General features: G+C 47.1%; 1 protein-coding gene across 5 annotated transcripts in view; it reads right to left on the reverse strand.

The window, feature by feature from the left end:
* LOC140393014 (cGMP-dependent protein kinase 1) overlaps positions 1–24,449 on the reverse strand; it is a 1,245,261-nt gene that overhangs the window by 402,596 nt on the left and 818,216 nt on the right. For all 5 annotated transcript variants that reach the window (XM_072478937.1, XM_072478935.1, XM_072478938.1 and 2 more), the window contains exon 5: positions 18,434–18,497. In XM_072478937.1, the coding sequence (XP_072335038.1) occupies positions 18,434–18,497 (64 nt within the window). The remainder of the gene's footprint in view (positions 1–18,433; positions 18,498–24,449) is intronic.

Consider the following 24,449-nt stretch of genomic DNA (forward strand, 5'->3'; position numbering starts at 1 on the left):
CGGCACTTATCCCCCCCGTACCCGGCACTCAGCCCCCCGTCACCGGCACTCACCCCGCATACCCGGCACTCATCCCCCCCGTACCCGGCACTCAGCCCCCCATCCCCGGCACTCACCCCGCATACCCGGCACTCATCCCCCCGTACCCAGCACTCATTCCCCCCTCCCCGGCACTCATCCCCCCGTACCCGGCACTCAGCCCCCCTGTCCCCGGCAATCACCCCCCCACCCGGCACTCAACCCCCCGTACCCGGCACTCATCCCCCCCTCCCCGGCACTCACTCCCCCCCTACCCGGCACTCATCCCCCTGTACCCGGCACTTATTCCCCTCTACCCGGCACTCACCCCCCCCCCCCCACCCGACACTCATCCCTCCGTACCCGGCACTCATCCCCTTTCCTCGGCACTCACCCCCCCCCTACCCGGCACTCATCCCCCCGTGCCCGGCACTCATCCCCCCTACCCGGCACTCATCCCCCCCCCCCCCATCCCCCCGTCCCCCTAGCTGGCACTCATCCCCCCGTACCCGGCACTCCCCCCCCCCCCCACCCCGCCGCACACACACCTCTCCCCCACACACACAGACTGCAGCCATGCCATCATCTCTACTGCGGCCACCCCCCAGGCCGTGACCTACCTCCACGCTGGACGGCGTCAACCATCAGCATTGGTTGACGCCGTTAAAAAGGTGCTTTGATTTACGCCAACGTAACCCGTGGCCATCTGGCCGTGAGAATATGGGCAGCCCCGGAGTCCATTGTCTCCCGCACGCCCCTGCCATTCTCCGAGGTGGGCGGCGCGGTTGACGCCCCGCCGACTTTTCGCCCTTCGGAGAATTCGGCGGGCGGTGGGGGCGGGATTCACGCCAGCCCCCGGCGATTCTCCGACCCGGCGTGCGGTCGGAGAATCCCGCCCCTTATACTTTAGGAATACGTTCAAATCTTATTTTAGTTGTGTTAATAAATCAGCTTTGTTAGTTTACTTAGCTTGATGTTCTTTGTTCAACACTGCACATTCAAGACATCCAGACAAGCCAAACAGAACATCACAGACTCCTTTATTCTTCGTTGAAATAGCGCAGTCGGATATTTTCTTTCTCTCTGTGAGAGAGCAGGAGGACCTTGGTTTAATGTTTCATCCAAAAGTCGGGAAGTCGGGCAATGCAGCACCACCATAGCACTGCTTTGGAGTGATAGTCTTAATTTCTATACACAAGTCTCTGGAGTAGGATTTGAGCCCATAACTTGCTCACCCAGAGGCAATAGTCCTGCCAAGTAGGTCACATCTGGCACTGCCCACGCTGGTTCCTCTTCCCTCTCTACCTGATGCTTGTTGGCCACCTGCTATCCAGTGTGTGGAAGAATTCTCTGACAGCTCTCTCTGTAAACATTCTGCATTATTGAAATGTAAATTGTTGTTCAAACTCCCCGAGATTTGTAAATCACCGCACGGAATGGAAAAAGAAATATGAGGATGATTACATTTTTTGTCACTGCTCCATCGGCAAAAAAAAATCTCCGTGGGAAACTGAAATCTAATAAGATTTGATAAGAAAAAAAAATCAAGGCTCTGAGGAAGGAGTAAAATAGTGGGTATAATTGGATTACTCCTTTAAAGGGCAAGAACAAGCATAATGAACCAAATTATCTCCTGCAATGTAAGTTCTATGGTTCTCTGACAACACATTGCACAAACCCTTCTGAAAAAACTGATCACTAAGTCATTTTTGAGGAGATTTGAAAGTGCCTAAAGAGAGCCCGGAATTTTATCAGCACGTCACGGGTCTCACTGCCAGGACCAAATGTGTCTCGCAAACTCACGCGGGTGGCTTGCTGGATCACAGAAGTGATTTGATGAGCAGCAGTCTGCCTCCATGCAGTTTGCATGAGCTGCATCTCAGAATTAACCATAGCTCAGCACAAGCCTGATACTGATCTGCCCCACAACAGGGACAAGGTAGCGATTATGATGGGAGGACCAGATTCTAAGCGCAATGAGAACATTTCTTGTGAATGCTCGCTCTGCTGCTGCATAAATTTTGCACTCCACAATATTTCTGTCCTGATTCAATACCTGGGGATCAATTGAGACAATTGGCCTCACTGCCAACTATGTAGGATCGGTGGTGTGATGAGGGACAATGTCAAGTGGGGCCTTGCGGACTGCTAGGCCGAGACACAGGGAATGTCTCTGCTGGCAAAAATGGATTAACTGCAAACCCTTTTCATTATATTTTAAGTTACATGGGTTACATGGAACAGATGTCAGGCGTTAGAATAAAAGATTAAGTATTTTAAGTATTATTGCAGAAACCAATCTGTCACAACCCTACCACACTTGCCTCCCTGCTAGTTGCTCTTGGCACAGATTTATTTTCACAGGATCTTTGATCCCTTAAAGCAAGAGTAGTTTGCCAAGATTGCCCTTTTAAACATGCAATGGCTCTGAGATAATCTGATGATGTACTTACAAGCATTTAAAAGGCTCTACTAATTACTTTACCCAGGATTATGCATTCAAATAAACCACTGTAAAGCACAGATGCTGTAATAGTGACACTGCATAGTAATCTGTACACTCTTATCTGACGATTATTTTTTGCATATTTTGATATATTTTCTTGTCCCACAGCATCATCTCTTTCGGCATCACTCTACCTGATTGATGCAAAGCTGAAAGTGAATAATCAGCACGGAAGCGTGGGTTGAACATAGGAATACAGAAACAGGAGTGGACCCTTTAGCCATTCAATGAGATCATGATTGATCTGTAACTTCACTCCATGTAGCCTGCCTTTGGCTCATATCCCTTAATACAGTTTTATACTGAGCACTGAAACATTTTCCAATATTCTGTCAAAATCTAACTGTTTAATTCTTTCAAATTCTAAGCAGACCTGTGTGGACTTTTGTACAAGGTGTGGTATTTTTAAAACACAGGCTTGCAGACCATGAAGATAGAAATAAAACAAGCACTTTATTGGGAAGGTGTTTTCTCTACCGGCTGCTGGACTAGCTTAACTGTTAGCCCGCCCAAACTGCCGACAACATCATCAGTGTGCAACATGATCGAACTCTTAAAGCGACCTTATTCCAACTAGGAACAAACATGAATACACGATACAAGGGCTCTAGAATCGTTGATGGTATACCTCCGACAGCTGTTGATAGGCACTGAGAAAGCAGCCTCTGTCTGATCGTAACTGTTAGAACTGTCAGCAGGCGGCATGGAATAAACCTGATGGGATTTTCCGACCAGCAGCACATACATCAGAAGGGTCCAAGGCTCTGTTGGCTATTGTAATTGAGTTGCCAGTTCGTAGAAGGGTGCAACAAAAGTTTTTAAAACTTCCTCTTCAAACTTTGGGACAAATCGGAAATACTTCAGGAAATCAAAATTTGACTCCGGGCTAAGGTTATTTAATTTGCCATAGTTATTTAATTAGGCAAAGTTAGTTCTTCATAGCAACTGCATTAGATTAGGGGCAACTTATTAGCTTGGATAGAAGACTGGCTGATGGACATGAGACAGAGAGTCTGGATAAATTGGGTCTTTTCTGGATGGCAAGATGTAACTAGTGGTGCCACATGGTTCAGTTCTTGGGCCCCAGCTATTCACAATCTATATTAACGACTTGGATACAGGGATAGAAGGATCTATAGCCAAATTCATAGATGACACAGAAATAGGTGGGACAGTAAGTTGGAATGAGGAAATAAGGACCTTACAAATGGATATAGATAGGTTAGGAGAGTGGGCCAAAATGTGGCAGGTGGAGTTTAACGTGAATAAGTGTGAGATCATGTATTTTTGTCGAAGAAATGGAAAGACAACTTATTATCTAAATGGGAAGAGACTTCGGGCAGCTCCGATGCAGAGGGATCTGGGTGGCCTCATGCATGAGTCACAGAAAACGTGCATGCAGGTGCAGCAGATAATAAAAAGAAAGCAAATGAAATGTTGGCATTTATGTCAAAAGGAATTGAGTGTAAAGGTAAGAAAGTGTTGTTGCAATTGTACAAGGCATTGGAAAGGCCGCACCTGCAGTATTGTGCACAGTTTTGGTTCCCTTATCCCATCCAGCTCTTTCTAACCCACAGTCGGTCCTTTTCCCTCAGGTGGGTATCCTGGAGGAAGACTATGTTAACGTTGATACTTTTCAGGGGCGAAATACTCCGGTATCGGCGCGATGTCCGCCGATCGGCGGGGGGCCGAGCCCTAACCTTGAGGGGCTAGGCCCGCGCCGGACTGATTTCCACCCCGCCAGCTGGCGGAAGTGCCCCGCCAGCTGGCGCGGAAATGACATTGCCGGGCGGCGCATGCGCGGGAGCGTTAGCCGCCGCTCACGGCATCCCCGCGCATGCGCTGCGGAGGGAGTCTCTTCCGCCTCCGCCATGGTGGAGACCGTGGCGAAGGCGGAAGGAAAAGAGTGCCCCCACGGGAATCTCGCCCCAGATGTGCGAAGACTCTGGATCCTTTCACTGGGCCATTAAGTCCTCTGATGATACAGGTGACTATTCTGATGGGGGGGTCCCCCCCCCAATTCTCCAATCCTCTGGGTCCTTGCTTGTAGCCTGTGAGAATACAAAGATTTCTCTCAAGGCCCCAGCAATTTCCTTCCTTGCCTCTCACAATATTCTGGGGTATATCCCATCAGGCCCTGGGACTTATCTACCTTAATGTTTTTCAAGGTCCCCAATATCTCCTCCTTTTTGATCTCAACATGACCCAAACTATCTACACACCCTTCCCCAGACACATCGGGCGAAATTCTCCTACCCGTCCCGCCACATTTCTGCCCCGACCCGCCGGTGGGAGTCTACGTAACTTGGGTCAATGGCAGCCCCACGCCGTCGGGAAACCCCCGGGCGCCGGCAAAACGGAGACTCCCGCCGGCGGAGAATGACGACCATCATCCATCAAGTCCTTCTCTTTGGTGAATACTGATGCAAAGTACTCATTTATTACCTTGTTCATTTCCTCTGGCTCCATGCATAGATTCCCTCCCCTCTCCTTGAGTGGGCCAACCCACTCCCTGGCTGCCCTCTTGCTCTTTATATATGTCTAAAAAGCCATGGGATTTTCCTTAGTCCTGCTGGCCAATTACTTTTTGTGACCCCTTTTAACCCTCTTAACTCCTTGCTTAAGTTTTTTTCGACTTTCCTTGTATTCCACACTTGCTTCATATGTTCCCAGCCTCCTAGCTTTGAGAAATGCTTCCTTTTTCTTTTTGGCTAGGCTCATGATATCTCTCGTTATCCAAAGTTCCAGAAACTTCCCATACTTATCCTTCATTCTTCCAAGAACGTGCTGGTCCTGAATTCCTATCAACTTACCCTTGAAAGCCTCCCACATGCCAGATGTTTCCGTAACAGCCTCCCCGAACAGGTGCCTGAATGTGGCGACTAGGGGCTTTTCACAGTAACTTCATTTGAAGCCTACTTGTGCCAATAAGTGATTTTCATTTCATTTCATTCATGTTGATTTGCCCTCAAACATCTCTCCCCAATCTACATTCTTCAGTTCCTACCTAATATTGTTGGAATTAGCCTTCCCCCAATTTAGCACCTTCACCTGAGGACTACACTTATCTTCATCCATCAGTACCTTAAAGCTTACTGAATTGTGATCACTGTTCCCGAGCTGTCCCCCTACTGAAACGTTGACTACCTGGCCGGGCTCATTCCCCAATACCAGGTCCAGTATGGTCCCTTCCATAGTTGGACTATCGACATACTGTTTCCAGAAGCCCTCCTGGGTGCTCCTTACAAACGCTGCTCCATCCACGCCCCTAGCATTAAGTGAGTCCCAGTCAATATAGGCGAAGTTAAAATCACCCATCACAACAACCCTGTTACTTTGACACCTTGCCGAAATCTGGCTAAATATCTTTCCTCTATCTCCCACTGGCTGTTGAGATGCCTATAGTAAACTCCCCACATTGTGACTACACCCTTTCTATTCCTGAGCTCTACCCATATTACCTCGCTGTATGAATATTCTTTTGACCTGTCCACAGGCACCCTCTCCCCGACGGGAGATGGGCTGTGGTTTCCCCGCCCCCCTCCACCTCACTCATACTTTAGTCCTAGCTCACTCACTGGTGTGGTGCCCTCCCCCCGCCCTGATTCAATCTCTCCCCCCCCCCCCTGACTGATGTGTGTCTGTTCCCCCTTTCTCCTCCTCACCTCCCCTACGACTTGCTGTTCTCACCCCCTCCTTTCTGTCACTCAAAATCAGAATTTAAAACAAGGCGGTTCAGTCCCATGCAAATAGTCTCTCTATGCTTCGTAGTTTGCTACGTTGTGGTATCTGGTTCATTGCTTGTTACGTTGCCTCCTCAGCACATGCTTGTGGACAAATTTAACCGCGTCCGTTCGTACGGTGAAATAGTATTCCCTGTCCCGGAACATCACCCAGAGCTTGGCGGGGTACAGCATTCTGAACCGCACATTGTTTTTATAAAGGGCCGCCTTGGCTGTGTTAAATTCTGCCTGGTGCTTGGCCAGGTATGCTCCAATGTCTTGGCACACCCGGATCAAGGGTCCCTCCCAATTGTAGGACCTTGTGTGTCTCACCCAGTTTAAGACCCATTCCCGGTCTTAATATCAGTGCAGAGTCGCAATGATGGCACGTGGCTGTTCCCCGGCCTTAGGTTTTGGCCGGAGTAACCTGTGGGCTCCATAGGGTTCCTGCCCTCGGTTCCCTCCGGTAGGCCCACAATGCGGAGGTACTGGCGGCACAACCGATTTTCTTGGTTCTCGACCTTCCTCCTTAGTGTCCCTTGCTTCGCCACCAACCTTACCATTTCCATCTCCAGTGAGGTGATCTGATCGCTCTGGTCAGTCGCCACCTTCTCCAGCTCCCGGATAGTCACTTCCTGCGTCTCCTTTTCAACTTCTCGAACTCCGCTTGCAGGGTGCCCAGTGCTCCGCTAGGGCCACCTTCACTGTTGCCATCATTTCCATTTTGATGGCATCCTTGAGCTCTTGGGGTTCCTGCATTAGGAACTCCCTCCATTCGTTCATCAGGCCCTGTGTATGATCTGGCAATCCTTCCCTCTCAGGTGTGGCCTGGACCTCATCACCCTGCGTGTTTGCTATCGCCTATGCCCTCCTCTTACAGCCCTTGCTGCCTTTGCTGTCTCTTCAGCTTCTAGGGTTGCTGCTGCTATGCTTGTCTTGGTGGTGTTGCAGAAGGGTGAAGGTTTTTTCCCCGGGTTTAGCGGGTTATTTTGGGTTGAAAATACCTAAATATGTGTTTCCAAGAGTGAGCCAGTTTTTGTGTGTCCGCTGAGCACATCCTCGTCACCGGACTTCCACCTATCTAGTCTAACCTCATTTTCCATCACTTGGTCCATAGCCTTCTATGCTGTGGCATTTCAAGTGTTCATCTAAATGCCTCTTTAATGTTGTGAGAGCTTCCACCTCGACCACCTTTCAAGTAGTGAGTTCTCGATTTCCTCCAGTCTCTGGGTGAAAAAGCTTTTCCTCAAATCCCTGCTAAATCTCCTGCCCCGACCTTAAATCTATGTCACCTGTTTACTTACCCCTCTACCTGGTTACTGACCCCTCTACTCAAGTGGGAGCTTTCTTCCTATCTCCCTGTCTATGTCCCTCATAATTTTGTATACCTCCATGAGATCACCCCTCAGCCACCTCTGAAAACCACCCCAGCCTAACCAGCCTCTCTTCATCGCTGAAACATTCCAGCCCAGGCAACATCCTGGTGAATCTCCTCTCCACCCTTTTCAGGCAAATAATGGCAGGATTTTTTTTTCCTTTTTTTGTTCATGGGATATGGGTGTCGCTGGCCAGGCCAGTTTTTGTTGCCCATCCCTGAGGGAGTAACAAAAAATGACGACCCCATTGCTGTGGGTCTGGAGTCACATGTAGGCTGGACCAGGTATGGATGACACATAATATGTGTCACCAGTTAGGCTTTTACACCAATTGACAATGGTTTCATAGTTGTCATTAGACTTTTAATTCCATGTATTTGTTGAATTCAAATTCCACCATCTGCCCTGGGATTCAAACCCACGTATGTCCCCAGAGCATTACTCTGGTCTCTGGATTACTAGTCTAGTCACAGTCTACTGCCTGGATAACCTGGTTTGTTTACAGCTTCTGTAACTTTTACCTGTTCCAAAACTGGAGTGAGGCCCAAAAGATCAGTGTCAGCATCTTTCAAACCTCCAGTCTGTGTGCTTTATTTTGTATGATAATTTCCTCGTGCTTCGCTAAGTTTTTAGCTGTTTCATGTTTAGAGATGCTAATTATTCCCAAGTTAAGTCCTGCTCTTGTAGAAATGCTTTCACATCAAAAGTAGCCATCTTATTTTCCATTGCTGGCACTCACAGAGTTTGCTGTTGCAATCCCTTATGTTTTGTTTCAACAAATTTTGCTTTACGTTATCTTTCCCAAAATACTTCCAAATTTCTTCAAAGTCAGATTTGGCTTATTTGCAATGAATTTACCCTGTCCATGATAAAAATGTTTTTGTGTGTGAGGTTAGTTTGTTTTCATTGATTTAAGATGTTTGGCAAAAGAACCAACAATAAAATGAGGAGAATCATCATCATGCAGCGAATGATAATGATCGAGAATGCATTGCCCGATAGGGTGGTGGGAACAGATTTAATTGTGAAATTTGAATAAGAGCCTGAGGGGACATGAAAACAATCAAAGGGTGACAGGGAAAGGACTATGGAGTGGAACTAGCTAAATTCATCTTGCAGAGAGCTGACGGGGGTTCAATGGGCCAAATGGCTACCTTCTGTGCTGTAACCAATCTGTCTGTAAGAACTGTTCAATGAAAATGAAAAAAAATCTTACAACTTTTCTCAACGACCGCTCCAAGCATTGTCCGGAGGATTAAATGTGTAACTCCTGAATCCTCCAGGATAATCCTGAAAGATCAACACTTCTAGGAGAACACTACAAAACGATCCAAGCCATCGACTTTAGGTTGATTTAAAATGGGATTGATATCAAGTACGTTCCTCTTGCTGTGCCCTAACAAAGTGACTCAAGTCCCACCTCTAAAGAGCACCACTTCACATATTTCCATTCCTCCGCTGCAGCTATGCAAGTTGTTTATTATAGACCCTCTGCAGCTGGAAGGCAGAGAACAAAAACTTGTAACGCAGAGATGAATGGTCAGTGACTCATCAGTGCTTGTGCCAGACTCTACACATATGTTTATTTGGCAAGCCGATAACTGAACTATAGTTAGGCCCCTTTCCATGTGTAATCTCAGAACATAATAACAGCAAAAGGTAAACATCGTCCTGTATTACATTTGTTATCTGATTGAATTGAAAGACTTCTGGCAATCATCCTCCATGGATCAGATAGCAGGTTATTTTCTGAGAATTTTGACGTACTGCCCTATTGTGATGATATTTCAGAAATTCATTGGAAATCTGAGGCAATCCTTATCCATATAGCTGCTCACATGCCTATTTCTCAAATGTACTTTGCACTATCATACACCAGCAGACAGAATGGGCAGCCAACATCTTCTTTGGATCAATGGTTCGTCCACTTCTTATATTAACTCTTCTTGAGATGAAGGATGGGATTTTACGGGCATTCCCGGGAGTAGGATCTTCCGACCCCACCAACTGCGATACCCTGCCTGTAGGTTCCCCGGCGGCGAAGAGTGCAAACAACTGGAAATCCCGTTGACAGCGGTGGAACAGGAATATCCCACCACTGGCCTATTGCTGGCAGACGGGGAGGGAGGGTTGGGGGGGTGAGAAAAATCCCACATGAGAAATTACACTATCCCTGAATTCAAAAAGGAATTATAATCACCAGTTCTCTCTTTGGTGAATCTGGATTGCCTGTTTTAGTCATTTCTTGATCATGGCACCATTTCAATTATTGTTCTTTGTTATTTTACAAGGTTGGCTCCCATACAATTTCTTTGTTAGGGGTTGAATCATTCAAATCTTCATATTGTTTCTCCCATTCTTTGAAATTTAGTTTGTTCTCATACCTGTAAACCTTGAACCCATGTTTCTGCAGGTCTGTAAAATTCTGATCCATTATTGCCTATTAATGAGCTGAACTTGGAATTGTTCAAATTGCACAAGAAAGCGTATCTCTTTAAAGCTTTAGTGAAGTTGAATTACAATATTTAAGTTCAACATCTGCATTCTAATGTTTTTTGAAATAAATTTAGAGTACCCAATTAATTTTTTTTCCCAATTAAGGGCAATTTGGAGTGGCCAATCCACCTACCCTGCACATCTTTGGGTTGTGGGGGTGAGACCCATGCAGACATGGGGAGACTGTGCAAACTCCACACGGACAGTGACCCGGGGCCGGGTCCTCAGCGCCATGAGGCAGCAGTGCTAACCACTGCACCACCATGCCACCCCTTGTGAACTGTTATCTTAAATTTTATTTTGTTCTAGCAGGTTACCAATCTTTGTGTCCTTTGCATCAGTCCAGCAAGGGGTAATACATTTGATTGCTTCAACTATCTTTCAACTGAGAGAAATGGGTAACATTTGAAACAAAGCAGGATGAAAGCCAACCTGTGAGAGGTGTTTTTGATTGCTCCAGCAGGCATTCAGCAATGGCACAAGGAGATACAATTGGCATGTGTTCACAATGCCCCAATGTAACAGTGTGCCAGCCTGCACCCAAATTGCACTGGCATTAGTCCCACTGCTGAATTAGTGAGGGCCAATTCTTTTTGGCACCCGAGTTTTTGTTTTGGCTGCTAAATATGTTAATAAGGGGCTAAATGACGGTTCAAGGATGCCTGCATAAAATGTATTCCCAATGAACAGAATTCTCCAGAACACTCCCTACACCCTTTCCCCAATGACTAATGGACTTTATTTAAAAAAGTAAAACATTTCGAGAAGCCAGGGAGGAGCAGGAATTCTCCCCCAGCTGGAAGGTTTCAAGGAGGTGCTAGTCACTCCAGCAGTTGAAAAGTTGAGGTTAACCAGCCTCGCCCAGTGCAGGGGGCCAGGGCTGTATTTTGCTGTCTTGCTGCAGTTAACCACGGTCAGATGACTGAGGATGGGGGTGGTAAACATGTGGGGACAGCAATTTCTGTTGGTGGGCCTACGTTGGGCACATGGGGCGTCATTCTCCGACCCCCCGCCGGCTCGGAGAATCGCCGGGGGCTGGCGTGAATCCCGCCCCAGCCGGTTGCCGAAGTCTCCGGCACCGGAGATTCGGCAGGGGCGGGAATCGCGCCGCACCGGTTGGCGGGCCCCCCCGCTCGATTCTCCGGCCCGGATGGGCCGAAGTCCCGCCGATAAATTGCCTGTCCCGCCGGCGTGGATTAAACCACCTTTTGAACAGCGGGACAAGGCGGTGTGGGCGGGTTCCGGGGTCCTGGGGGAGGGCAGGGCGATCTGGCCCCGGGGGGTGCCCCCACGGTGGCCTGGCCCGCGATCGGGGCCCACCGATCCGCGGGCGGGCCTGTGCTGTGGGGGCACTCTTTCCCTTCCGCCTCCACTACGGTCTCCACCATGGCAGAGGCGGAAGAGACTCCCTCCACTGCGCATGCGTGGGAAACTGTCAGCGGCCGCTGACGCTCCCGCGCATGCGCCGCCCGGGGATGTCATTTCTGCGCCAGCTGGCGGGGCAACAAAGGCCGTTTCCGCCAGCTGGCGGGGTGGAAATTCCTCCGGCGCCGGCCTAGCCCGTCAATGTTGGGGCCCGGCCCCCAAAGATGCGGAGCATTCCGCACCTTTGGGGCGGCGCGATGCCCGTCTGATTGGCACCGTTTTGGGCGCCAGTCGGCGGGCATCGCACCGTTTCCGGAGAATTTCACCCCTGATCACTGAATAATAGGGGCTCCCCACACCGCCAAGCCCCAGACAGGCTGCCAGAGATTGTCCTGTCATGTATCATGGGCCTACCCGCTGCTGGTAAAATTCCCTCACAGATGGGTAAGTGATGGGCAAAATGCCCCATGTCATGCCAGATGATTTTACAACCCCACCCCCTCACCTCAACCCCCACCACCTACTAGCTTGCTTGGGGGAGGCATAAAATTTCGACTCACAACCCTGATGATCCTGGGTCCAACTCCTAATCTACTCACTATTCTGGAACTCACACGATGATCTGCATTAGCACTACTGTATCAGTTAATGTGATGTTAATACATGTTACATGACTGACACTTCAGAAGATATTTTCTTTCATACTGAAGTGCAACTGGAATATGGTATAGCTCCCACCCTACAATGTACATGATGCTGTGTTAGAGAAGGTGTGACTGGTTACTGTTGACAGCCACATGGAAACCTGGAAGGTCTGTGGTCCTCTCTTCGCCCCACCACTCACTTCCGCTCTCCTATAAACCATAACGCTCCCCCCTCAGGGTCACTAACTACAGCCTCTAAGCTGTATGCAGCAGCTTAAGGTTTACAATAATTAATGAACATGCCACAGGGTGCCTTAGGGTGGTGTCCTGTCTTGAGATATTGGAAGCTTGCCCTCCCGGACAGCTGTTCTTAACTCCACAAAAAACTCTGCAGGCTATTATTAGCACAGTCTCCTTGCTCACCTCCACACAGCTTCCACCCTCATCTCTTGTTCAGTTCATACGTCAGTTCCAAGTAACCCAATGTTGTGCCAGACTGCAATGGAATATTCAATTTGGGTGTACAGCTTGCTGCGTTGACCTAAAATCTGGCCCTGCACAAAATGACTGACCAGGCAGGGTGAAGTGAGATGAAGGTGATGATCACCTAATATGGAAATCGGCTCTGCTGTATCAATGCTGCATCATTGCAACCTTAGCAGTTGGTGTGAAAGATGGGAACAGTCTCTAGGTCATGGTTTGTCCATACCATTCTCCATCAGAAAAATATTAGTTTATTAGTTGCTTCACAGCTCCAGGGTCCCAAGTTCGATTCACGGCTGGGTCACTGTCTGTGCGGAGTCTGCATGTTCTCCCCATGTCTGCATGGGTTTCCTCCGGGTGCTCAGGTTTTCTCCCACAGTCCAAAGATGTACAGGTTAGGTGGATTGGCCGTGCTAAATTGCCCCTTAGTGTCCAAAAGGTTAGGTGGGGTTACTGGGTTATGGGGATAGGGTGGAGGTGTGGGCTTGGGTAGGGTGTTCTTTCCAAGGACCGGTGCACACCCGATGGGCCGAATGGCCTCCTTCTGCACTGTGGATTCTATGATTAAAAAAGACTGAAACATAATGACATAACAGCCAAAGGATAAATTTAATGGAAAACCAATCTATTGTTCATCTCAGTTAATATCCAATATATCGGATGCGATTTAACTAAATGGGAACAAATGCCCATAGCGACCGCATTTAGCTGCATGTTTCCCTGTGCTTGCAGTGTCGAAAAATATAAGGCTATAAAACGCAACTCGCGTTTGATAAAGGGCCTCAACAGGGAACGCGTGGCCAAGGCCGCACATAGCGCTGTTTTGTACACTGAGGAGTTCCGCTCGCTGGAACTCCTCAGTATAGCGAGTGATCTCCGAGGCCCCCGAAGTGACCCCTGAATCCCCCGAAGCGACCCCCGAATCCCCCAAGCACGAAGGTCCCCGCCTCCCCCTCCCTGCAAAACCCATGCAGTGCACCCCTGGCCCATTCACACCCACATAATAAATGCCAGCTTGGCACTTGCCACCTGACAGTGCCACTTTGCCAGGCTGGTACCCAGGTGGCACTGTCAGGATACCAGGCTGGCAGTGACAGGGTGCCCAGGTGGCACCAGCAGTGCCAGTGTACCACACTGCCAAAGGGCATGCACCTGAGGGCCTCCGATTCCCTAGGAGGCCGCCATGAATGTGGTTCCGTCTTGTCCCCGTTTCTGGAGACCAGTACTGAATGGCACTTGTCCGACATCCGATGCGAGGGAGATTGATCCCACACCTCAGGTAACTCAGGAATTTGCACATTAAAGCGAGACTGGCTGCCTCGCTTTAATATGCAGATTTCCTAAAAAGTGATCCCGCCTATAATGGGCAGTATTCACATCGCAATGTCTCGCGAGATCACATTAGATCTCATGAGGCATTGCGAGCAGGGTAGAACCCGAGAACGGGGTCTCTTGGCTTTTATCGGTCACGCTGCGCTGTGGTGAGCTGCTTTTCGGCCACAGCTTGGCCATTAAATGGCGCCCGGTAGCTTTCAATTCAATTATGATGATTGCATAATTACAACACCTTAAATCTTGATTTCAAGTACAATCAGAGCCAAAAAATCCTTTGAAAAGGAGCGTTTCTCAACTTGTTATCTTCTATTTCCTCTACAGGAGAGCCGTGGCTATACTTGAAACCTATTTCATTGGCTGTGAAGTATTTTGGTGAGTCTAGAGATGTAAGTTTCTCTATCGTTGCACATTTATCCTTCAAATCTGAATCTGAATGGAGACAAGAATTGGTGTAACCATTTTAAATCTAAATTGAGTAATTAATATTGTTTTCTTCGTAAAAAAGGAACCTATTGTTTAACATGTTTTTAATAAAAATGCACATAACAAATCTGGGTCTTTGTGATCCGGACTGCATATAATGAATGAACAAACAACTGCAGCATCCCTATTTTTAAAGCACTCACCACTGTCTCCATTTCATTTTGAACACTCGGCAATTTAGAGAAAATTATACATTTTCACATGTTTGCATTTGATCCACGAAAGACCTTCGTTAATGAAATACGAAGCAGACCATTAGCATGGTTTGATAATTACGGATTTGATGGCCATTCACTCCCAAGTGAAAATGGTTCATTTGAGAAACTTTGACTGTAAAATATGGAAAACGAATTCACAAAGAATGGTACTGTTCAGTTGCTCGTGACTCTTTGATTCTTCTTGTTCTTATTTCTGCGCTTGACTTCAATATTATTGTTCCATACGTGCTTCTGAAAGAAATGTTCTTGGGGTAAGCACGATAAACAGAAATGATTTACCCTGCATGAATCTGAGGTACTTAGCTATGACTCAATGGTAGTATCCTTGCTTCTGAGTCAGAAGACCACGGATACAAGTCCCACTCCAGAGAGTCAAGCACAGAATTTAGGTTTACGCACCCAGGAAAGTGCTGAAGGAGTGCTGCACGATTTTAGGTGCTATTCCACAGGTGCGAAGCTTTCCCTCCCAGGCAGGCATAAACAATTCCACTGGACCATTTTGCAGATGAGCAGGCGAGTCCTTCCTGGTGGTCTGGCCAATGTTTATCCCACTGCCAACATAACTTGAACAGATTATTTGGTCATCATCACATTGCTTTTTGTGACACTTACTTAATGTGCATCAGCTTTGATATTTCTGATATGGACTCGATGGGCCAAATGGCCTCCTTCTGCACTCTAAATTCGATGTCTAAGACAACAGCACCAACATTCAAAAAGCCCTTCACTGGCTGTAAAGACCATAAGACATAGAAGCAGAATTAGGCCATTCGGCCCATTGAGTCTGCTCCGCCATTCAATCATGGCTGATATTTTTCTCATCCCCATTCTGCTGCCTTCTCCTCATAAACCCTGATCCCCTTATTAATAAAGAACCTACCTATCTCTGTCTTAAAGACACTCAGTGATTTGGCCTCCACAGCCTTCTGTGGCAAAGAATTCCACAGATTCACCGCCCTCTGGCTGAAGAAATTCCTCCTCATCTCTCTTTTAAAGGATCGTCCCGTTAGTCTGAGATTGTCCTCTGGTTCTAGTTTTTCCTACAAGTGGAAACATCCTCTCCACATCCAATCTATCCAGGCCTCGCAGTATCCTGTAGGTTTCAATAAGATCCCCCTCATCCTTCTAAACTCCAACGAGTACAGACCCAGGGTCCTCAACCGTTACTCATACAACAAGCTGTTCATTCCAGGGATCAGTAACGCACTTTGGGAATTCCTCAGGGTATGAAAATGTTATATGATTGGAATTTCCATTTTTCTTTTACCCATCTGCACATGCTTTTGATATTTGGTGGTCCAAATATTTTCATTGACATTCCCCTTGACAGTCAATGACATTCCCATCGCTGAATCCCCCACTATCAACAACCTAGGGATTACCATTGACCAGGAACCATTAATTGGACCAACCATATAAGCACTGGGGCTGCCAAGAACAGGTCAGAGGCTGGGAATTCTGATGAGTGTAACTCACTTCCTGACTTCCCAAAGTTTATCTACCATCTACAAGGTTCAAGTCAGGAGTGTGATGGAATACTCTCTACTTGCCTGGATGAGTGCAGCTCCAATATCACTCAAAACGCTTGACACCATCCTGGACAAAGCAGCCCACTTGATTGGCACTCCATCCACCAACTTAAACATTAACTCCCTCCACCACTAAAGCACAGTGGGCACCAGTGTGTACCTGTAATTATTCACTTGAGGAAGGAGCAGTGCTCCGAAAGCTAGTGATTTGAAACAAACCTGTTGGACTTTAACCTGGTGTTGTAAGACTTCTTACTATGTATAATCTAAGGAGAGTAAAGAGTTAACAAGATGATGTTCATATATATCAACACTAGATGGCATCACTGAGTAGTCTGATAAAAGGCTGCGTCTCTATGCATTCTGGGAGAAGCTGTTGGAGAAGTTGAGTTAGAGTGTAGGTTATATATTAGAGAGATAATTAATTACTGTATCATAAATTCAATACAATTATTTTGTTAACTGTTACTTAGTAGAGTGTGCGAACCAATTTAAGTCGAGTAAAATAAACTAGTTTGGATTTATATTCTTTGTCAACACTACGACTTTGGCTACCTTGGAGAACAATACAAGGAACATAACATGCTACCAGTATGAACAGTCATAACAGTACCATCTACAAGTTGCGCTGCAGGAACTCACCAAGACTCCATTGACAGCACCTTCCAAACCATAACTGCTACCACCTGGAAGGTCAAGGGCAGCAGATTCCTGGGAACACCACCACCTGCAAGTTCCTCTCCAAGTCTTTCACCATCCTGACTTGGAACTATATTGCTGTTCCTTGCCTGTCGCTGGGTCAAAATTCTGGAACAATCTCCCTAACAGCACTGTGGGTGTACCTACACCACATGGATTGCAACAGTTCAAGGAGGCAGCTCACCACTTCCTTCCCTAGTGCAAAAAGGGTAATAAATACTGCCCACCTCCCATGAAAGAATTTGAAAAAATACAAATCTCCCCATGTATCCTCCATGTCATACTGATGTCGGTGGCACAAATGTGAGGGATTGTCTTGAACCTTTCTTATCCTCTTCATTGTATCACTAATCTGTTTACTTTCAGATCAATTAGTGACCATCTTGCATTTTCTCTCAATGTCTTCATTTACTGAGAATTCTTAGATGGATTTTGATCAATGTACAGCTAAATGCTCTCAACCAGTGCACACGTGTCGAATATGGAAAAAGAAAAAATGCATTTATAAAATGCCTATCACAATTTCAAGTTTCCTCAAAGAAGTGTTGTCACTATTATAATATACATAAAAAAGCAGGATTAAATGTATAACCACTTTTATGGAGACAAATGTTCTCACATTTTAAACAATGTCACAATTTTGGACAGTTTAAAGAGGTTCTAGAATTACAAAGGTTGACAATTATGGCCACGTAGTGACAGGAATGATAGCATGGGATGAAAAGGTCAAAAAAGAGAAAGAAAAAAGGTCCTTATGTTCAATTGTTTAACACAGCAAATTGCTGCAGAATCATTGGGTTTCTTTAAATCAAACAATGCAATTAAATAGAAATTTGAATAGTGAAAAATGATGACAGTTTGACAGCTTCATGTGACATTCAAAGGGGTGTTACTTGAAAAGAGCAAAAACGATATTAATAGATTTCTTCCAAATGTGTTAATGTTGGCACCAATATAGCAGAGAGGTATTTTATAAGCATTTGTTCACTAATGCCATTAGCAATAATCCGTAGGCTCTTATTGTGAATGGTCAAGCCTTAAGCAGAAAAGATTGGCCACGGAATTCATACAAATAAACCCAGTGGGACAACACATCATTCAAACAGTTCCTTTGTGCATTTTTCAAAACAAGATTGTCTTCTTTACAGCTGGGAGCAGGTATTTGGAATTATTCAGTCATTGCGATTCAGTTTTCCCTCTGTCAGCGCACCCACCCCCTCCCCCCCACTCCCACCCCCACTCCGTGGATTTGGGGTTTCACGTGAAGTGGTTACAATGGGAAATTCCATTGACAAGCATTGGGGAGATAGAATCCTCCACCGAAGTGGGTGCCAGCAAGAAACAAGTGGCTTGGGGACCTGAGAATCATGCCCAGGTTCACATTTTGCAACACACAACGCACAGTGGGGTTCTCCTGCACTATGTCTATGATAAAAACTGCATTTGTTTTGCTAGATGGTAAGTCGCTGGTGACTGTTAGCTGACTGGCAGTTCTAATCTCAATATCAAGCAGAAAGTATATCACACAATGTATAAGTGCTGTAAATGTCATCACTCACCTCTTCTAGAACATCAGCTAGTTTGCTGAGTATTTCCTCTGAAAGGTTTTGGAATGTTGGGACGCTGTGGAATAGAAAAACACTTCATAAGTAAGAGGAACTTCCTCCATTATCTACAAGAAAAGATCAAATGACAATAGATAGGGACCATAAAGATGCGAGAGTGATGCAATAAATGGATTTACATTATGTAATTGATTAAGTGATAAAATGATAAAAGCATTGATTATTGAAAACCCCCTTTGCCCTTGTCTTTGCCATTGGCTGGAAAGACCCCGAGTTGGCATCGCTGGCGCAGTATGGAAATGGCTTTTACCTCAGAACTCACTTATTATTTGAAACCATGGTGTTAATGTTTGCTTATGGGCCTCTGTTTCAATTTTAAGGAACGCAACCCATCCAATTTCCAGAAAGCTTTTTCCTCGAAATTTTCTTTTTATTCAGCCTTGTTTATTTAGAAGCCGACGGAAGTTCTAAAGTCCCAATCGTATTTTCTGAATCACAGATTTTTAACAAAATGAAGTTAAATCTACAACTGAGTTATGCTGCCATTCCAACACTGGTGCAATATTGAATGAGCAACTGTGCGCAAGTACTGTTGTGGTATTATCATTGGATTTGTAATCCAGAGGTGATGCTCTGGGGACCTGTGTTCAAATCCCATCATGGCAGATGGTGAAATTTGAATTTTAAAAAATAAACAAAAGTTTAATGATGACCATGAAACCATTGTCGTAAAAACTCATCTGGTTCAATAATGTCCTTGAGGGAAGGAAATCTTGCACCCTTATCTGGTCTGGCCTATAAGTCACTTCGACATGAACGTGGTTGACTCTTAAATGGCCTAGCAAGCCACTCAGTTTAAGGGCAATTAGGGACACCAGCGATGCCCACATCCCTGAACAAATAAAGAAAACAATACCACTCATTCTTAAGGCGTGAGGCACGAGTATAACTTAGTCTTGATGCCTCCTTTCAGTCAAGGGGATTGCACAAGGAATATTGAGTCCATTATCCTCATTGAGATGTCGGGCCAATGCCTTTCGGATGGTATACCCAAAGTTATGAACAAAAGAGTAATCCCATAATCGCACACGCCTGAGGGAAGCTGAACTCGGAGGGAGTCCTTCTTTTCTGATGTACACACCATAAATCCCATTCTGCACAGACCCCGTGGAGCACATAAATATTCCTGTTGAATCACGTCCGACTATTTAGAGAAGTAGAGCTTTAATCTTGGGATCCTGGAGGAAGTAGAAATACTCTCACCTGCTAGAATTGTCTCCTTCGGGGAGAATGTGGGGTACAAGACAAGAACAATACAGCACAGGAACAGGCGCTTCAGCTCTCCAAGCCTGGACCAGTCATGATACCACCCTTGGCCAAAACACTCAGCACCTCCTTGTGCCGTATCGATCTATACCCATCCTATCCATGTATTTGTCGAGATAAAGGGTGGCGCAGTGGTAGCATTGCTGCCTCACGGCGCCGAAGACCCGGGTTCTATCCCAGCCCAGGGTCACTGTCCATGTGAAGTTTGCACATTCTCCCCATGTCTGCGTCAGTCTTGCCCCTGTTATATTACCATGCTTGGTAATATGTTGTATTCTTTGTCCTTTCTTCCAGAATGATCCGGTGTAGTGTTGACAAAGAATATACCAATCAAAAGATAGAAACAAAACTAATTTATTATTACACTACTAATTAAATGAAGTTCGAACATTCTACTGAGCTACAGATAATAATTACGTAACATTGAATCTGTCTTACAGTACTCAATAATCTAAACAGTCACTAATTACACTATGATCTAACCTCATGTTAACTCTATCTACTCTAATCGTCTTCTTATGCTTTCACCATGCTGTCTCCTTATGCTACTCCCAGAATTCCCTCAGAGTCTGACATAAATACAGAGAGGTGGTAGCGCCCTCTAGTATTTGATTTACAAAGAGATGTAATTATTAACCCTTCACTAACCTGACTATATACGTATCATTACAGCTCCCACAACCCAAAGATGTGCAGGGTAGGTGGATTGGCCACAATAAATTGGCCCTTGATTGGAAAAAAAATAATTGGGTACTCTTAAATTAAACAAAAGTATTTGTCGAGATGCCTTTTGAACGCCGTTAATGTATCTGCTTCCACAACCTCCTCTGGCAACGGGTTCCAGGCACTCACCACCCTCTGTGTAAAAACCCTGCCTCGCACATCTCTTCTAAACTTTGCCCCATAGACCTTAAACCTATGCTCCCTGGTGACTGACCCCTCCACCCAGGGAAAGAGTGCCTGCCCATCTACTTTCCCATGCCCCTCATAATATTGTAGACCTCTATCACGTCACTCCTCAACCTCTGTCGTTTGAATGAAAACAGTCCGAGTCTATTCAGCATCTCCACATAGCTAACATCCTCCAGACCAGGCAAGGTGATACATGCCGGGCGCCATTCTCCCATCGGGAGTCTAAGTGCCGACGCCGGAGTGTTTCACTCCGGCGTTAGAGCCTGCTCCCAGCCCCCTATTCTCCCGCCCCCTGGGGCTAGGAGCGGCGTCGTGTCATTTACGCGCACCAGGCCTTGGTGCCGCGTAATAGCGGCGCCGCGTAAATGACCCGGCCGGCGCCGCATAAATGACATCACCCGCGCATGTGTGAGTTGGCCGGCACCACCCGCGCATGCGCGGTTGCCGTCCTCCCCGAGGCCGCCCCGCAAGAAGATGTCTGATGGGTCTTGCGGGGCAGCGGAGGAGAGGAGGTCCTCCTTCAGAGAGGCCGGCCCGCCGATCGGTGGGCACCGATCGCGGGCCAGGCCCCATTTGAGACCCCCCCCCCCCCAGTGCAGGAACCCCCCTCCCCCACAGGCAGCCCCCCCAGCGTTCCCGCCAGCAACGACCAGGTGCGGACGGCGCCAGCGGGAACCCGTCGTATTGGGCAGGCTGCTCGGCCCATCCGGGCCGGAGAATAGCCGCTCGCCCGTTGCAAATGGCGAGCGGCGATTCTCCCAGCGGCCAGCCGTGATTCTCGCCATGCCGGTTTGGGGGGGATGGGAGAATGGCGTGCGGGCGTCGGGACGGCGTGGCGGGACTACAGTTAGGGTAGTGATACCTGGGTTTAAAAAAAAGCAGCAAATTCCCAGTTTGGATAATTAATCATGCATGCATAAACAGTCTGATGTGTCAATTATTTACCCAAATTTGCCTAGCTTTCAATATTACATGTCCATCAAAGTTCGTACACCGTGTTAAAAAGTGCAAAGTAACCAGAGACAATTTCCCACGGTTATAAACTGGGTTCCAAAACTATGGGCCCATGATCAAATGTGCATTATAACTTTGAAGCGTAATCAGTCTCAACGGTCACCCTGACCTCTGCCATGAATTTGTCTTCAGTCTGTGTCAGTAGTTAATCTTTGATCCACAATGGAAATCCAAGCTTGCCATTTAGTTTACTATCACACCATCATTTTATAGCAACTCTGTAGTTAAAAATGATATACCATCAATAACACACAATGAGTGATGAACGTGACTGAGGCTTTAATACACTAAACAACAAGCCTCCTGCCTCTGGACCTGAACTGGGTCGGAGGCGGAGACTTGCCACTTTTATACAGAAGCCCGAAGGGAGGAGCCACAGGCAGAGCCAGCCTGGACAAACCCAGGCATGCACAATACAATACAGTACGTGTAATGCAATAACATGGTTTACCACATTCGCCCCCTGTTTAAAAAAAGGAGTCCGGTAGGGGTGAAGTAGTCTTAAAGGTCACGTCTGTCGGGGGCCTTGACCTTCCGCTGCGATTGCCTCAGCCCCGGCTATGGTGTGGGCACCAGTGTCGAGACCTGCGTGTCCGGGAGCGTGTTGTTTTCTTCTTCTTCACCCAGATGTTGAGTTGGCGAAGGGGGGGGTGGGCGGTGTATGGGTGGAGGTGGTGGTGCTTGTCGCCGGTGGGCCTGCAGGTGTCAGTTCGTGAGAGAGGTGGGTAGAGGTGGGGGGAAGACAGTGTAGGGCGGGTGGTGGTGGCGATGGTCGCCGGGGAGCCTGCAGGAGCCAAATCCCGAAGGGAGACCGTGTCCTGCCGCCCGTCCTGGTGTGTCACGTAGGCGTATTGGGGATTCGCATGGGGGAGCAGGACCTTCTCGACGAGGGGGTAGGTTTTATGGCTTCTCGCATGCTTCCGGAGAAGGACGGGCCCCGGGACTGTCAGCCAGGATGGAAGCAAGACTCTGAAGGTGGACTTCCTGGGGAAGTCAGACATACGTTCATGAGGAGTCTCGTTAGTGGGTGTATATATTGAGCGACCGGATGGAGTGGAGCGCATCGGGGAGGACCTCCTGCCAGCGGGAGACTGGGAGACATTTCGATCATAGGGCCAGAAGGATGGCCTTCCAGACCGTCGCGTTCTCCCTCTCCATCTGTCCGTTTCCCCGGGGGTTATAGCTGGTCGTCCTGCTGGAGGCGATGCCTTTGCTGAGCACAAACTAACGCAACTCGTCGCTCATAAAGGAGGAGCCCCGATAACTGTGGATGTGGGCGGGGAACCCAAACAGGGTGAAAAGACTGTGCAGGGCCTTGATAACGGAGGCAGAGATCATGTCAGAGCAGGGGATGGCAAAGTGGAATCTGGAGTACTCGTCACGGTCAGTGGAGGGGAGGTCACTCATCGTGTGTTATTAATGGAGTATCAATTTAATACACTAAACAGCAAGCCACCTGCCTGTGGACCCGACTTGCCACTTTTATACAGATATCCAATCCCAATTCAAGGACAAGATGGTGGGAGCTTTAATCTCAATGTTACAACTCCTGTATGAAACCATTACAAAACTAACATTGAATATAAAATAATCCATATGGATACCAAATTGTATTTACACAACTACATTTTTTTATGTTCAAGTTTTATATTGTTTGTACAAATAATTTATTTTTATATTAAATTGAATGCATACATTAGAAGAAAAGTATTCGGTTTAAATATCACTTAATACTAAATTGCATCAGCTTTAGGCAAGAATTCCTTTAAACCAATGCATGGGGCTAGGTAATGGAGTGGGGATCCATTACATCAAACCACCAACCATTTTTCCATGTACCACAATATTCAGCTGTAATCCTGTAAATCACCAGAACAGTTATGTAGATGAGACTAAGTTATGGCGCACAGTCAGTTGAGGAAATGGAAGTTGGACATTACCAAACAACACTGATTAATTTTTTTTTTAAAGTTATTTTTATTAAAATTTTTATCTAAACATAATTTTTGCATAACCGTTCGCAACATTTAACAGAACAAAATAAATGTTAACCTTATATACAGAGACAAGAACAATATTACGTAACAATTCCCCCCCCCCGCCTTTCCTCCCCCGCCCCCCGGGATGCTGCTGCTGACCTTTACTGCTCTCCGAGAAAGTCGAGGAACGGCTGCCACCTCCGAGTGGAACCCTCCATGGACCCTCTCAAGGCAAACTTTATTTTCTCGAGACTGAGAAACCCAGCCATGTCACTAACCCAGGTCTCTGCACTCGGGGGCTTCGCGTTCCTCCACATTAAAAGGATCTGTCTCCGGGCTACCAGGGTGGCAAAGACCAATACGTCGGCCTCTTTCACTTCCTGAACTTCCGGATCGTCTGACACACCAAAGATCGCTAACTCTGGACTCGGCACCACCCGCGTGTCTCGGAACTTGGACATTGCCTTAGCAAATCCCTGCCAGAATCCCTTAAGAGCCGGGCATGGCCAGAACATATCGACATGATCTGCAGGGCTTCCTGCACACCTCACACATTTATCCTCAACCCCAAAGAGCTTGCTCATCCTGGTTGCCGTCATGTGTGCCCGGTTTACCACCTTAAACTGGATTAAGCTAAGCCTGGCACATGAAGAAGAGGAATTGACCCTGTTTAGGGCGTCCGCCCACTGGCCCGTATCCAGCTCCCCACCTAGCTCCTCCTCCCATTTGCCCTTAAGTTCCTCCACTGGGGCTTCCTCCGCCTCCTGTAGTTCTTGGTA

The sequence above is a fragment of the Scyliorhinus torazame genome, chromosome 16, assembly GCF_047496885.1.
Source record: "Scyliorhinus torazame isolate Kashiwa2021f chromosome 16, sScyTor2.1, whole genome shotgun sequence".
NCBI lineage: Eukaryota > Metazoa > Chordata > Chondrichthyes > Carcharhiniformes > Scyliorhinidae > Scyliorhinus > Scyliorhinus torazame.